General features: G+C 39.9%; 2 protein-coding genes across 7 annotated transcripts; one reads left to right on the top strand and one right to left on the bottom strand.

Annotated features, from left to right (window-relative positions):
* The first annotated feature begins 661 nt into the window (after positions 1-661).
* lctlb (lactase-like b) lies at positions 662-8,435 on the top strand. Of its 5 annotated transcripts, XR_316199.3 has the most exons (19): positions 662-820; positions 1,242-1,363; positions 1,450-1,530; positions 2,030-3,013; positions 3,712-3,898; positions 4,016-4,176; positions 4,269-4,356; positions 4,447-4,556; positions 4,644-4,772; positions 4,875-4,970; positions 5,067-5,121; positions 5,202-5,363; positions 5,446-5,723; positions 5,799-5,925; positions 6,035-6,234; positions 6,331-6,394; positions 6,695-6,768; positions 7,229-7,273; positions 7,444-7,507. XR_316199.3 is itself a non-coding variant. In XM_005928802.3 (18 exons), exons 5-18 carry the CDS (start codon positions 3,772-3,774, stop codon positions 7,557-7,559), a joined length of 1,758 nt encoding a protein of 585 aa, XP_005928864.1. In that variant the 5' UTR covers positions 662-820; positions 1,242-1,363; positions 1,450-1,530; positions 2,030-3,013; positions 3,712-3,771; the 3' UTR covers positions 7,560-8,435. The 5 variants fall into 5 exon arrangements, 4 of the variants coding, with proteins under 4 accessions (XP_005928864.1, XP_005928867.1, XP_005928866.1 ...); XM_005928802.3 differs by lacking the exon at positions 6,695-6,768 and having other exon boundaries at positions 7,444-8,435; XM_005928805.3 differs by lacking the exon at positions 7,229-7,273 and having other exon boundaries at positions 7,444-8,435.
* Positions 7,614-14,691, bottom strand: zwilch (zwilch kinetochore protein). 2 transcript variants are annotated; one of them, XM_005928806.3, is made up of 18 exons: positions 14,506-14,691; positions 14,373-14,415; positions 14,195-14,287; positions 11,606-11,748; positions 11,303-11,493; positions 11,100-11,179; positions 10,864-11,019; positions 10,604-10,675; positions 10,425-10,518; positions 10,280-10,332; positions 10,088-10,193; positions 9,928-10,007; positions 9,647-9,803; positions 9,519-9,547; positions 9,305-9,441; positions 9,086-9,181; positions 8,193-8,308; positions 7,614-8,105 (listed from the first exon to the last, which is right to left on the bottom strand). In XM_005928806.3, exons 1-18 carry the CDS (start codon positions 14,601-14,603, stop codon positions 8,017-8,019), a joined length of 1,833 nt encoding a protein of 610 aa, XP_005928868.1. In that variant the 5' UTR covers positions 14,604-14,691; the 3' UTR covers positions 7,614-8,016. The 2 variants fall into 2 exon arrangements, with proteins under 2 accessions (XP_005928868.1, XP_005928869.1); XM_005928807.3 differs by having other exon boundaries at positions 10,088-10,190.
* Between the last annotated feature and the right edge of the window lie 197 nt (positions 14,692-14,888).

Here is a 14,888-nt window from a genome sequence, read left to right as displayed (position 1 = left end):
CATTACAGACAAATTTACAGCAAGCAGCAATAGGCCTCACTTCGTCCCCTTAAAGGCTTGTTTGTCTCCCACTAGCATGACCTTTGTGTTTTATAAGGGGAACTAACACCGTGGGCTACATTTGTTACATATTAGGCTTCCTGGCGCTGTAAAGTTGACACCGACCACTTCAACTGGTGTACCAAAGAATTTCATTGATACTGTTTAATTAACTAAGTCAGCTGATAACCAGGTGCTGTAACCACTGCTGCGGTTTGTTAACAGGAGTTTATACAGTCGCTGTTACAAAAACAGCTAGGTTTTCTTACCGTCTTAAACCTTCATTTGCTTCTAAGCAGATTGGTCACTGGGGTTTCTGGAAGCAAAAAGGACAAGGCTGCAGTTGCTGCCACTTTACCGCAAGATGTCACCATGTGCAACACTTCGCTAATGCTGCCTTTCAATGCCTATGTGAAATTGTATTACTGGCTTTTAAGAGGAAGAAATACAAATAGAGTATCAAAAATAACAACATCAAACTGAATCTAGTTAATTAGTAAAAACAAGAAAAGCGTGAAATTACAGATGGGTATTGCTGCATCTAGTAAAGCCGTGACAGTCTTATTTAACAACTGTTTTGTCCGACAGGACGTGAAGGCACATTAAACCCGGACATGACAGCACAGGAACCAAAGTTTGGCTAGTAGCGGTAGCCGTAGCTGTAGCACAACATCTCTGCTGCTTTTCCTATCCTAAATAAGAAGCTTCAGGAGGCACTTTATCCTGTGTTTCAATAATTTTGGCGTTGGTATGGAGTTGTAGGCTGAATTTATAAACGGAGGTAATTGTCTTAAAATTGTTTTTGTTACTCACCTGGGGACATAAACTGTTTATTATGTGGGATACACGCTTTGCCTCCAAAGTGCTCTTTGTAGCGGCTAGCTAGGAATAACAAAATCATGTTACAAAATTTCCAGAAACAGTGTGTTGTTGCGGACATTAAATACTGATCTGTTAATAACTGGCTGCGATTAATGCATTGTTGTAGTCTACTATAAAATTGATATTTTGACCAGCTAATACTACCTGCTGAGTTGTTAAGTATATTGAATATAGTGGTATTAAATGTTAAAAGATGAGACAGAAAAGGCCAAACGTGTTGGCAATAGAATTAGTACAGTAAACTCAAGGTACCGGAGAGCGAATAATCAAATAAAAAAAGCTTTGTAAAGCATCCTTGTGCTGTCTGGTTTCTCTCTCAGTATTGAGGAATGGTCTGACTGCAGCAGCAAATATGCTTAGCCGTCTGCAGGAGTTAAAGAAGGAAGAGGAGACTCTTCTAAAAATCAAAGTCATGCTACAGGACCAACTGAACAGGTTAAAGGTCAGTGCAAGCTGCAAAATACAAGCATGCTGGAATTTGTGTACATACCTGTAGTTTATGTCCTGTGTGCTTCTTCTGCATTTCAGTTTGAAGAGGGGGCCCTGAAGTCTATTATTAATGCTCAAACAGAAGAAGGAACCTCTCAACGCTTATCGCCCGAACCTGAGGTAGATCTCTGCACCAGGAAAGGACACAACACTGGAGACTATTACAATCGGTCATTTTCATTCATATCAAGACCAAATAACTGTGTTTCTCTAGCAGTAATTTGCTTAAGGGGAGCACAGTCATTTAGTCAGAGTGCAGCTAACTTTTTTTATCAGTAGTTTATATTTAGAGAGGTACTATATGTGTCTTGGGATATTTGTCCTTTTTGTTTTAATTCAGTAATTCAGAGGCTGCAGAGTGGGATTCCCTGAAACATAAACTTGTTGCTTCTGCATGTGATTATGATTGATTTCATGGTTAAAGTGAGCAATTGATGATATTGTCTCAAGAGATTGCACCATCAGCCAGACAGACTCACACTGACCCAATCTCTTCTTTGCTTATTTTTCCCCCACCCCCACACTTTTGCATGATGTCTGTGTCTGGTTATGACAACTGGTTGTAAAGTTTTCACCTTTCAACATCAATTCTTTTCTTTTTTGTTGTTGAATGTTTCAGGTTGAGGTTAATCTGGATGATGAAAGTGAGATTAATCGAACCAAACTCCTCTTGAATGCTGCGGCAGATTATGATATGGAAGAAGAAGAAGAGGAGGAGGATGAGGAGGAGGAGGAGGAGGAAGATGAGGAGGGGGATGAGGATGACAACGAACTCGGATTTTTGCCTGAGGAGGATGAGGAGGAAGAAGATTACTGAGATCCATCAGTGTTAGTATTTACACCACTGAAGAAGAACATGAACAGATGCCTGTTATTTGTTCACCTGTTTTGTATTATCACTGAAGACGTTTTATTTATTTGGGTGGAGTAAGTAGCAGTGTCACAATGTCCGGTGCTAGCAATATCTCCTCTTTTGCTGGATTTAAGGCACGTCACCAGGATTTCACACCATGTTAGTCATATGTCAAACTTTGTGGGAAATCTGCTGCTGAAATGCTTTGAGGCAGTGTTATGAGAAACTCATAGCTTTCTAAACATATTGTGTATTTTCGGAGAATGAAAGCATCAACCCACTTTGAGAATTAGAAGGTCTGATGTTGAGATGTGTCTGTTGATGAAAATGTATGGCTGGGCCATATAAGGAGATAGTATGTCTGTATTATGTAAGCACAAAATAAATGTTTTGCATACATTTTCACCAGCCTGTTTTTTTTACAGTGTACACTTCAAGATAACATCTGTGTTCACTTCGTGTCCTAACCTGACCCGGGCAAATGGGTAGTGCAGTGCAAACACTTTCCACGAGAAAACCATTCAGCATTTTCTAAACAGTTAAAACAATACAGCGAGCCTCACAATAAGGCCAGCTTTCATCCTGACAGCAGGGACAGCTCTGGAGAAGGGTGGTGCTACAACAGGGAATGTATAATAGAGATTGCACAAATAACAGCTGTCCACAGGGTCTGCTAGTCCAGGAGAGAGCTGCCATTCACCCCAAAGTCACTGCGCAGACCTGCAAATGCCTTGTTCGTAAGGTTAACAGGTAACAAATGGGGAAAAATACTGTAATATTTTTTTTTAAACAAAAGTTGGGGGGGGGAGGGGGGCAGCAGAGATGTGAACATAGGCAGAAGTGTGTAGAATTAGTATGCAGGCACATTACATTTTCAGGCTGTATTTATGCTTTGCCATATTTCTGTTTTCAATTTTTCATGCTTACAGTGCAGTATCTCCTGTTTTGCTATGATGCTCCTGAACACCTGGAAATTATTTGCAAAGATAACTGGGTTTACTTTTAAGTTAAATTTGCAAACAAAAGAAATAGCAGCAATTGTAAGGTCCTCTTACATTTGCCTGTTTGTGAGGAAAAGTTCATCCATTGTTGTGTGATTGTGCACTGTAAATATATCAACCTCTCCAACATTAGCTTTGCTTACAGAGGTGAAACCGTAGTTTGAATGGGATCTGTCTGCCTCAGCAAGATGAGCTCACAGACCATTGAGTCTGAAAAGCTCCATTTGGCTTTGCATTATGGACGTGGGACCCCCCACAGTCCAGCACATTGGATGCTTCCAGACAACTTGGTGATAGTTTATTGTTATTATACCAATTTTACACAGGTTTTATTTGAAAGGTTTGCAAGCATGTGTGCATTTTGGCTTGAATATGACATGTTTACTCCAGACCACGCTTCTTTTTGTCATTAAGTGTGGGTGCTGAATGCTTCTCATCTGTATTTAGGTGGTAGTGAGCGACTGAAGCAGAGTGAGACACGAACTGTGCTGCAGGCTCAAAAGTACCATGCTGCCCCGCTGTGCAGTCGGTGTGTGCCATGTGCTTATGTTGGTGCTGTGTGTGTCTGCGGCTGAGGACTTCGACTGGACAAAGAACCACCACGGCTCCTTCTATTATGGCACTTTTCCAGCTGGTACACACAGTTCGTTTTGTTCAGTGGGGTTACATTTTATTCATTTTGTATTTAGTGCCATTAGTCCTCCTAAACTGTGATCGTGTAACCCAGATCTGCTAACGTTTTGTTTTTCAGGATTTTCGTGGGGTGCCGGAGGTTCAGCCTATCAAACAGAAGGAGCCTGGGACAAAGATGGAAAAGGACTGAGCATCTGGGACGTGTTCAGTCATAAGAAAGGCAAGATCCAACGAAATGACACTGGGGATTTCTCCTGTGAGGGCTACTACAAAGTCAAGGTAGGGCGATCAGGTGTGGTGTGTCTGAGGTGTAAGGAGAGGAAGGTTTGTAGTTAGGACACCAAGTAATCCAGTGTATGCCTTTTGTGCAGGATGATATTTCTCTGATGAAGGAGCTGAGGCTTAACCACTATCGTTTCTCTATCTCATGGCCTCGACTCCTTCCCACTGGCATAAAATGTGGGTAACTGATGTTAAGCCTTTTGATGAAATAAACTGGCAGAATGTGGTTTTATTTAAAAGTAATCCATGCTAAAACACTCTTTCCAGCTGACCATGTAAATGAAAAGGGAATACAGTACTACGATCACCTGATCAACCACCTACTGGAGAACAAAATCACTCCGATTGTTACTTTGTATCACTGGGATCTTCCACAGGTTTGTAAGCAAAATACAGAGAACCCTCAACTTTGTTCTTAATAACTTTTTAAACAATATGTTTCTTTTGTTTGTTTGTTTTTATAGGTCTTGCAAGAGAAATATGGTGGATGGCAAAATATAAGCATGGTCAATTATTTCAATGAATTTGCTAACCTGTGCTTTGAGAGATTTGGCGACCGAGTCAAGTACTGGATCACTTTCAACAATCCATGGGTACATTTACAAGAAATATTTATACAACAAATACATGCACAAGTTTAACTCCCGTCAGCATTAAAAGTATTGTATTTATGCACATTTATGCACATGTACCAGTCTGTAGCTGTTGAAGGTTATGAGACGGGGGAACACGCTCCTGGACTGAGGCTGAGGGGAACGGGAGCATACAGAGCTGCACATCATATCATTAAGGTATAAGACGTCACTTTTATTCAATTACAGTATAAAAACTACACAGTAATTAATAAAGACTTTAAAGTGAAATGTGAAAAAATACTTTTTTCATAGGCACATGCTAAAGTTTGGCACACGTATGACTCACAGTGGAGGGGGAAGCAAAAAGGTAAAGAAAATGAAAGTCAGCGTTTACCACTAAAAAGATTATATTTTCTAATTGCTGAGAGCTCCTGTTTAAATCCGTAGGTCTGGTTGGCATCTCTCTGTCGGGGGAATGGGGAGAACCGGTGGATATCAGCAACCAGAAAGACATTGAAGCAGCTGAGAGATATGTCCAGTTCCACCTGGGATGGTTTGCCACACCGATCTTTCATGGCGACTACCCTCAAGTGATGAAAGACTTCATAGGTATGTTAAACTGTAAATGCTCCTAAATTAGTGTTATTTATATAACAGGAATTAAATAATTGCTATTTGTGGCAATGTGCAGGGAGAAAGAGTGTCCAGCAGGGCCTCGGGACGTCTCGACTGCCCACATTTTCCCCTCAAGAGAAGAGCTACATAAAGGGGACCTGTGACTTCCTTGGCATTGGTCATTTCACCACCCGCTACATCACCCAAAAAAACAACCCATCGGGCCGTAGCAGCAGCAACTACTTTAGTGACCGTGACCTGGCTGAGCTAGTTGACCCAAGATGGCCTGACCCTGGATCAGAGTGGCTCTATGCCGTGCCCTGGGGTTTTAGACGTCTGCTCAATTTTGTCAAGGTTACTCATTGATATTTGTGCTACATACTCTTTACTTAAAAAAAAAAAACTCATATTGATTTCATCCTCATCTAGACTCAGTATGGGAACCCAATGATTTATGTGACTGCAAATGGAGTCTCTGAGAAGATGTTATGCACAGAGCTTTGTGATGAATGGAGGATAGTGTACTACAAAGACTACATCAATGAGATGCTTAAAGGTGAATGAGCTCACATGTATTGAACAAAAAATGCAAAAATGTGCCCACTGTCTTAAATTGAAATTACTTTTTTGTAGTTATCAAGCTCTTTGATCTCTTTGTCACCCAGCTATCAAAGACGGAGTCAATGTGAAGGGCTACACTGCATGGTCGCTGCTGGACAAATTTGAGTGGGATGAAGGTTTCTCTGAGAGATTTGGCTTGTACTATGTGGACTTCAGGAACAAAAACAAGCCTCGCTATCCCAAAGCTTCTGTTCAGTTTTACAAACGCATTATCAGCTACAATGGATTTCCCAATCAAAGAGAGGTGAGCAGAAAGGACTACAAAGCCCTGCCAGTCTGAGGGGTTTTTCATTACATGGTTTATTCTGATTATATTTGACTGTCTTGTGAACCTCCACAGGTTGAAAACTGGAGGCGAAAGGCAGTTGAGACGTGCTCTTCCAGCAATCAGCTTCTAGCTGCAGGTCAGTTCGTCTGTAACATCATTGACCATGTTCCTAACTATATAGGGTTGAACAACTAGCAGGGGTAAACAAATAAAGATTCTTGCCAAAATATGGAAAAAAACAGCAAACAAACAAACAAAAAAATGTCCTAAAAATTTGAACACTATAACAATGAAAATAATAAATCTGTTTCTTTTCTTCAGCCATCTCAGAACATGCACGGACAAATAGTGTTAAGAAGAATAGTTGAAATTTAAAAATTGATTAGTAGAATCTGTTACAGGCGATCTGAGATATCTTCTTTGTTTGCCCCTCCAGCTAGAAGAAAATCCCAGGAACATGCAGAAATGCCAAAGGTTTGGCCTGTGCATGATGAAGTTTAGAACTTGAGGGTACATGCTTCCTATTTCTAACAATCTGATTTCTTTTTTTCTCTTTTGTCACTTTGCAATTGTGTGTTTACAATTCTGACTAACAAGCTCCTGCGTTTAACACCTGCAATTAAACACAAGCTTTTGCTCCTTTTAAAAGAGCTTTTTTAACAAAAACTCGCAAACAGGCATAAAGCAAAGCGGTGCACTTCAGCCCACAAAGCAGAGATTAAAAATGTAACTGGGTAATGTAATGGCACCAATAAAGTCAGTGATATATCTGAACTGAAATCAAAATTTCAAACATAAGCCTCACCTGCTTGCTGATGGCTTGTAATATTAAGTCATTTTCAGAATACTGCTTTTAATAGTCATCTGGTAAAAACACTGCTTTCTGAAATATTCCCCTGTAGCTGCATGCAGTTCTCAAAGGGTTAAAGTGCCATTAATCAACTCTGAGTACTTTCTCTTCTTTTATTAGAGGAACAGCGGAGTACTGCTGCCAATATTCTAAGACTTATACATGGTAAGGAATCCCTATGCTCTCTATGAATTAGACCAAAATTGTGATTCCGGGACAAGTATTAACCCTTTGAGTGCTGTGCTTGAGCTTTCGCTTCACTGGCAGTGTTTGGACGATATAACGATGCCCATAAGTTTTTAATGAGTGTGTGTGTGTGTGTATGTGATTTGCAGACCCTTTGACCAGCCACATGGAGATGGTGACTGAGATCGTTGTTCCCACTGTGTGCACACTCTCCATTTTGCTCAGTGCCATCTTCCTCATGTTCCTGCTGCGGAGGCGTAACTAGGAAGGCTTTCGTGTTTATACATCACAAGCATCGGCACACACACATATGCACACATTTAAAATGTAAGTGCATCACTTCTTTATTGGATAACGTGTGAATATAAATACATCATTTGAGCTGAACTGAAAGAACTGGTGATTTTTATCGATTTGATGTGTGTAAAGCGTTTTGCTCTAAAATGACTGGTTTTGCGTAGAAGGAAAAAGGAGTCAGAGTTTCTAATTAAACTGCTGCTATAGGATACTGGTATTGCAAAGACGCCAGGTGATCTACTGATCTACTTTCATTTGGATACAGCTAAGTTGTTTGGCAGAATATTTCCTGTCTTTCCTTGAGCAGCAAAATGTGAAAATAAAGATGTGACTGGAAAAAACATATACACACAAAAAACATATACACACACACACACAAACGACTGAAATTTGCTGTTGAGGCGTTAGTAGCATGTTTTATAAATTCATGCAAAGTTGACAAGGCTGCAGTACGCCATAGTGGAGAAGAAAGCAGGATCCTCACTGTCCCCATTCACGGTTTCATTTGGATAGTCTAAAAACAAAAGAATAGTTAAAGAAGAATATTGTTATCGATACTTTACTGGGCTAGTCACTTATATATTCAGTAAATAAAAATCACCTGTTTCAAAGATGACATGATCAACCAGTGGTCTGTCACTAAGATGTAAGGAGGTCCTGACCTCACGAGGACCATGACCACTGGACACCTCAACCCCCCACAGTATTGGGTGCTCCCTGTAGAGCACAAAGATGAACACAGAAAAACTCAATTCTGTGTAAAAAAAAGAAGAAAGAAAAAAAGCCTAACATCTACCAATATATCCTTTGACTTTCAATAAATGTTTTATGTGGTTTCTCGCAAGCCGTTGAGATCTCTGTTTTCAACACTCCACATAATAGACTGCCAGAATTCTGCGGGCGTCACATTCAGGTCGACTTTTATGTGCCGTTCAGTCGAGATTGGACTGTGGTGAGGTTTACAGGCCTGACATTTTTGCTTGTTAAGTGTTTTTCCCCCCGCCTTCGTCAGGTCCTTCCTGCATGTAAAGGTTTGCAATAATACATTGACTTTTGAACTAACATCCCAACAGTGTCTCGTTCAATTTGAAGTGTCTTGGAAATCTTCAGTTGAACCGTTGTCTTTTGGCACAAAGGAATAATTGGCTCTCTTGGCATTTGTGACAGCTCCTTTAAATCTGTCATGTTTGCACCTCAGCTTGAGGTGAGAGATTTAGATCGATAATATAACCGAAGCATGTTTAGTGTCATCACTGAGTTGCCAAAAGATTGATTGCACTTTGCAGTCTGCTAGCATTATATACTATTAGATGATTAAAACCCCCAACAACAAAGACGGATTAAAGAACTGAAATCTACAATATATAATTGTTGCATATTTTCATTATCAATATGATTATGTCCACTATAAAAATGTCATATTCACAAACAATAAGGTCAAATATCCCAGTTTCACAATAAAGCAGGCAGTAAAAAAAGGCTTGCATTCCTTACTTTTGGTAGAAATGACTGATCAGGGCAGGTTTGATTTGGAGTTTGAACTCGTGCTCTTCATCATAAGGTGACGTTCTGTAGTGCTGCAAACACAATCTATGTGACAGGAAAGGGGGAAAAACAGGAGAGGGAATTGTTTATTTAAATACCAGTTTAAAAGAAGAAATACTTCTGCACAGTCACATATCACTGGGGCAGAAAAAAAGTCAAAAGATTTACTGCGTGAGAAGAAAGAGACGATCGTAGGGCAAACCAAGGAATGTGCTGCAGGTCACAATTATTTCCAGCAGATGGTGCAGTTTCCTGAGTCGGATCACTTGTTCCTGCAGATCAACCTCCGTGCTGAGGTAAAAACACTGTGGAGGAAATTACTCAGAGTCAGTACTATGCTAACAGACACTTGAAAAGAACTGAGAAACAGTGTAAAGCTTACCAAGTGGTTTAAAGTCGTCAGTTCTTCACCTAAGAAACAAACACAAATTGCAAATGGCCTATCATCCAGAGAGCATAACACAAACACAGAGTCAAAGAAAGAGCTCCAAATGAATAATTAAAGGTTACCAATCAGGTAGTTAATATAGTCTTTTCTCATCTTATCCAGACCCATCTCCAGCAGCATGTTGACAGGCGTGAAGCCTGTAAGAGACACATGTTCGATCTGCTGGTGGTACGACTGCAGAATGAGCTTGCTGAGGGAACTGCTGCTGTCTCTGTGAATCTGGATGATGTGAAACAAAAAACAAACAAAAAAAATTAATCAATGAATTAATAAAATAACAACTGCAACATCCAAACTCATCTAACTCCAAGTTTTCAAAAGCGGAAATGTTTTATGTTGTTACCCAGGGTTTGATGTCACCATATCTTAGAGCGTCAATGACCAACTTCAGGCAGTCTCCAATGTCCTGATATGAAGTCACACCTGCAATACAAAGTTTTTTTCTGTCTGTTTGTAAAATGCTAAAATCCATCCCAGTTTCCTGAATGGAAGGCCTAACTCACTTTTTCTCATCCGAACCCAAAGCTGCTCCACAAAATCCAAATCTCCTCTTTCCAGGAACGAGTTGAAAATGGGAGTTTCTGTCTCAGACTTCAGCTTCGAGGTCTTCTGAAAAAGATGGAGAGGAAAAAACCCCAAGACTCTAGCAGATTTATTGTGAAATTAATGTTTTAGTGATAATGGCTCCATCCTACCTCGGGCGTTCTTGCAGCCTGATCCTGCAGTGTTTTTGCAGTGTTCTGTAGCTCTGAAAGAAGAATTAAAAATGAAAAAATAATCATAAGTACCAGGTAGCATTACATCAGATTTACAATGTATTGATTCAGCAGTGCTTCATGCCTTCTAGGTAAGCCTTGGTCAGATTTACAGGCGATGTGCTTTCCAGCGGTTCCATCCATTCAGTCTCACCAGTTCTCAAACCATCAGCGAGAGTCTGAAATAACAGGATTCAGATATATTTAGTTATTTATGTGGATGCTGGTAGTTGCTGTCATTTTAGATTACAGTGGAAGACAAACCAGTAGAAACTCCAGCTCCCTATACATCTCAAACATGGGACTTCTCATGTCTCCACTGGCAATTTTGATATTCTGCATAAAAAAAGATAAACACATTAAAAAATCAGTCTGTGTCTGTTCAGCTTCATCTGCTGGTACTACTTCCAGATACATGTTTTCCTTTTCTATTCATAATAGCATATTAATTAACTAGAAATATAAAAAGTAAGCTTTTTAAGGGAAAGAAGGGATTATTATAAGAGGTCATTATTGCTGCTCACTAATGTTGCTGTAGAGGACAGGGGTGGGGTCTCAAGAATACTCTCCACATGGCTCCATTTGAAATCCACAGTCACGCTGCTCTGAGACTCAATGGTGGTGTTTTCAACAACAGTGGAACCAAACAGGCTGAACCTGGCACTGCCTTTAATCCCCACCTAGAAGTATTTATCAGTGTAAGAACACGGGCATTCGTTCGCACAGACAGACTTGCAAAAGAGGATGAAAACTGAAATACCGAGGATGGATGATGCCGTTTCTTATGCTCTTGCTTCAGTTCTTCTAAGGTTGTGAGGGATTGTTTGTCTGCAGTTGAACCTAAAAACATTAACATCAGGAAAATAGAAACAAGTGATACAAATACATACAAATCATCAGTAAATGCACTGATAATGTTTAAAAATGGGTTATTCAAAGAGGAGTGATGTTTCTAAGCAATACCTTTTGAGGTGATGGAATACAGTTTGACACCAGTAACTTTAGTGCCCACGCAGACTGTTTCAGCCCCAAACCAGGTCGTTCCAGCAGGATCAGACATGTCGCATCGCACCCACAGAGGGTATAAAGGAAGATTCGTGTCCTCAGCTGACATGCTGGCATTTTGAGATAATGTATACCAAGAGAGAAACTGTCTGTACAAAGAAGAAGAAAAAAACTTTGTCAGATGTGGTGGATTAAATATGCACATCTTACCAGCGCGTATTTCTTTTGCAATTAAATTTTAAACGTCTTAGCACTAATCACCTTGCTTTCATGACTGAAAGTGGCTGCGGTCCCATTTCAGTTTGAAGTACGTGGGCACTGTCGTTAGCATCATCAGCATCACCGTCAGAAAGGTTTGAAGCCTCGGTCATTTGTTCGTCACCTGGTTCGCTTATTTTTGAAACCTTAGTGAAATCAGAGCACAATTCAATGGTGAGCGACGAGGAGGAGACTGGTTAGTCATCTAAGCATACATTCAGTGTTTTAATATTCCTACAATTGGGAATTTTGGAAACACTACTGGCCCAGTTTCAGCTTGAAAACTCTGGAACTCGGGTTTTATTCTGGACGGAAAGACTTAATAATAATAATAATAATAATAAACTTTTATTATTGATCTCAAAAAATAACTTTTTGAGATCATGGAGTGAATGTGTGTCTGCATCCTTTTTTCCAAAAGTCTCTGCCCATCTAGACTAAAACGCAGTCCTGAACCCTGTAACAGTGAAGCTCTACATGCCCAGTTATCTTTCCATTATCTAAGGGCAGCATTGACAGCATCTGACCAATTAGAAACATTGATAAGTCTACTGTCAACGGAGTGAGTAAATTTTACAAAGGAAAACAAAACCAGGAAAGCCGGTAAAAAAGAAGAAGAAAGGAACTATGTACGTTAAGAGACTTCTCAGTATCAGTGCTCTATCATTAAGACAAGGGAGAATCTGGTGGACACATCCATTCATTTTCTACTGCTTATCCGGGATTTGGTCACCGGGGCAGAAGTCTCACCAGGGAAGCCAAGAGTTCCCTTACACTGGCCACCTCTTCCAAGTCATCCAGGGGTGACACCGAGTTGTTCCCAAGCCATCTGAGAGATATAATCTCTAGGGCTGTCCTGGGGGATCTTCTCAATAGGACATGCCTAAAATACTTCAGCTAGGAGCCATCGAGAAGGTATCGTAGTCAGATGCCTGAACCACCTCAACTGGCTCATTTCGATATGGAGGAGCAGCCGCTCTACTTTGAGCCCCTCTCAATTGACTGAGCTCTTCACTCCATCTTTAAGGAAGAGGCCAGCCACCCTTCAAAGGAAATTCATTTCTGCCATTTGTATAAGAAAACTCATTCTTTTGTTCTCTAAATGTGGTGGATTGCAAATGTTATTTCATGAAATGAATTTTTAGCTGCAGCCCACGTGGTGTTTAACAGTCTGAGAGTAGGAATACATAAAAAATAGAATTCAAATGTAACAAATACAAAGAGGTGGCCAGTTTTGGAATTGTATATTAATCCTTACTGAACAATAATTTTCTTTTTAAACTGGCTGCAGCAAACAAGGGAACAAAATAAATAAAATCAAGAAGTAAGGTTTTACCTATGAATACATATTTCTGTCTGATGCTCATCAGGAAAAGACAAATACTTTAGACACTATTAAAAAAATGTAAATAACTTCTACTATCCACACACAAAGGTCCAAGGGAACTTGCAGGAATCCTGACACCTTTTCCCAGAGAACTGATTAGGACGGGGCAGCTGTGGCTCAGGAGGTACAAAAGGTTGTCAACTATTTAGAAGGTCGGTAGTTCCCGGTTTCTCCAACTATTGAACCTCGAGCTGCCCCATTCATCTCTGTAACTCTGTAGCATGTAACTTCTGTTGGTGCTGTACTACTGGAAACTGAATTTCCTGAAAGAACCCACATGAGGGATTAATAAAGTTTCATCTAATCAAATCTAATCTAATCTAAGAATGTTAGTCAAGGCACTTTTATGAATGTGTGCGTGATTGGGTGAATGAAACTTGTAGTACGATGAACACTCAGTTAGAGCAGAAAAGTGGATATAAGGATCGGTCCATTTACCACTGGTCACTATGTGGTGATCTTTAATCTCAAACGTAATCTGCTCCAGGGAAAGTTACAGGATGTAGATAGGGACAGATCTTTTGGCAGAACAATCCTGTAAAGTCTGGCGAGACAAAACCAGTCTACGCTTTGTTCTTTAGAAAGGAGAGAAATGGGTTAATGTAAGAAAATGGAAAGTAATAAGTTTAGACTGCAAGTGAAGACAGTATTGTTCAACAGGCGGCAAGGTGTGGAGCAAGGGGCATCTTGAGATATGTGAGGTGAAGGTGTGGGGTGCTTACGTTTCCCCTGGAGAGTAATAAAGAAATTCCTATAAAAGAGTCCAATTAGTCTCACGCTTGTTTTCTGATAGAAATCACCATGAGGTCTGCAGAATAAGTTGCCATGGTAATGCACCTTGTAAAGACATGAACCATCTTTCTCATGCCCTGAAGTTATATGAATAAGCACAAATCATTCTTTGCAGTACAGGCCTTTGGAGATTTCAAATTAAAAGCAGGTCCACAGCTTTTACAAAAGGCCTAAAAGGCCTTGAGATGTATTAGTAGTTTGGATGCTAGAGATAAACAAAGTAAAATGTTTTACAACAAAAGTCAGAGCCAGTCAACAGTTATTCCTGTATGTTGTGTCGCTATAAACACAACTAGGTAAAAATATTCCTAAAAGAGTAAAGTAAAAAAGTAGAATCTTACAAAGTAAAATTTTATTATTGGGTCTACATATTTACGATATGGTAAATGAGTCCAAGGACTGACATTACTCACAGCTTTTTCACAGACGAAGACGGTCTGGTTCCCACAATACATATTCACCGCAGGGATTCCGTCTCCGTTCATCTTCACTATTTGGACCTCCTCCTGAAGCCCAAAAGATATCAACATTACTGTAACAGCGACGGATGCATTGACTCACGACAGCTTACTTAAGAATGCACGAATTTACCTCATATATATACGGATCACTGCTTTCCGCATCCTGAAGAGAGCTGCAATCAACACGACAGAAATGAACTTTGTTTCACCCATCATTCTGAGGGTTAACTTTTTGTTAGAATCGCTATGCATCCAAAACTCACCGAAGAATCGTGAAAAACTCTTTAGCCCTAGATATAATCTTCGAGCACATCGCCAAATTATGGTCTGTGTATCCTGTTACAGAAGGAAGGATGTACATAAAACATACGAAAGTGGCTAAACGAGTTTAAAATGAACAAATCCGTTGTTGATATTTTGACAGTCGCGCGCTCGAAAAGCAGAGGGTGACGACATGGGGTCATAGGTGAACACACACTTCCCTCATAAAATAAATAAAATAATGAGATATAAAATAGATTGAAAATGTATCAGAAATACGAATATACAAGATTTTTTTTAATAAAATAAAAAAAATATTTGATTAAAAATAACGAGGAAAGAAATGGTTCAATCTTTCCTGCGCCAACATGGAGTAAAGAAATAG

The sequence above is a fragment of the Haplochromis burtoni genome, unplaced genomic scaffold (genome assembly GCF_018398535.1).
Source record: "Haplochromis burtoni strain Fernald_Lab_line unplaced genomic scaffold, NCSU_Asbu1 Contig_114, whole genome shotgun sequence".
In the NCBI taxonomy this organism is placed as follows: Eukaryota; Metazoa; Chordata; class Actinopteri; order Cichliformes; family Cichlidae; genus Haplochromis; species Haplochromis burtoni.
The sequence above is the reverse complement of the archived record's forward strand: the minus strand, read 5'-3'. Positions and strand labels throughout refer to the sequence as shown.

Excerpts from the sequence above, each read along its gene's own strand:
- lctlb (XM_005928802.3), top strand. The coding sequence starts at position 3,772 with ATGCTGCCCCGCTGTGCAGTCGGTGTGTGCCATGTGCTTATGTTGGTG. Across the intron at positions 3,899-4,015 it reads TTATGGCACTTTTCCAGCTG|GATTTTCGTGGGGTGCCGGA; the intron begins GTACACACAGTT and ends TTTGTTTTTCAG. Across the intron at positions 5,364-5,445 it reads AGTGATGAAAGACTTCATAG|GGAGAAAGAGTGTCCAGCAG; the intron begins GTATGTTAAACT and ends GGCAATGTGCAG.
- zwilch (XM_005928806.3), bottom strand. The coding sequence starts at position 14,603 with ATGTACATCCTTCCTTCTGTAACAGGATACACAGACCATAATTTGGCG. Across the intron at positions 11,180-11,302 it reads GTATTCCATCACCTCAAAAG|GTTCAACTGCAGACAAACAA; the intron begins GTATTGCTTAGA and ends TAATGTTTTTAG. Across the intron at positions 10,008-10,087 it reads TTGGGTTCGGATGAGAAAAA|GTGTGACTTCATATCAGGAC; the intron begins GTGAGTTAGGCC and ends TTTGTATTGCAG.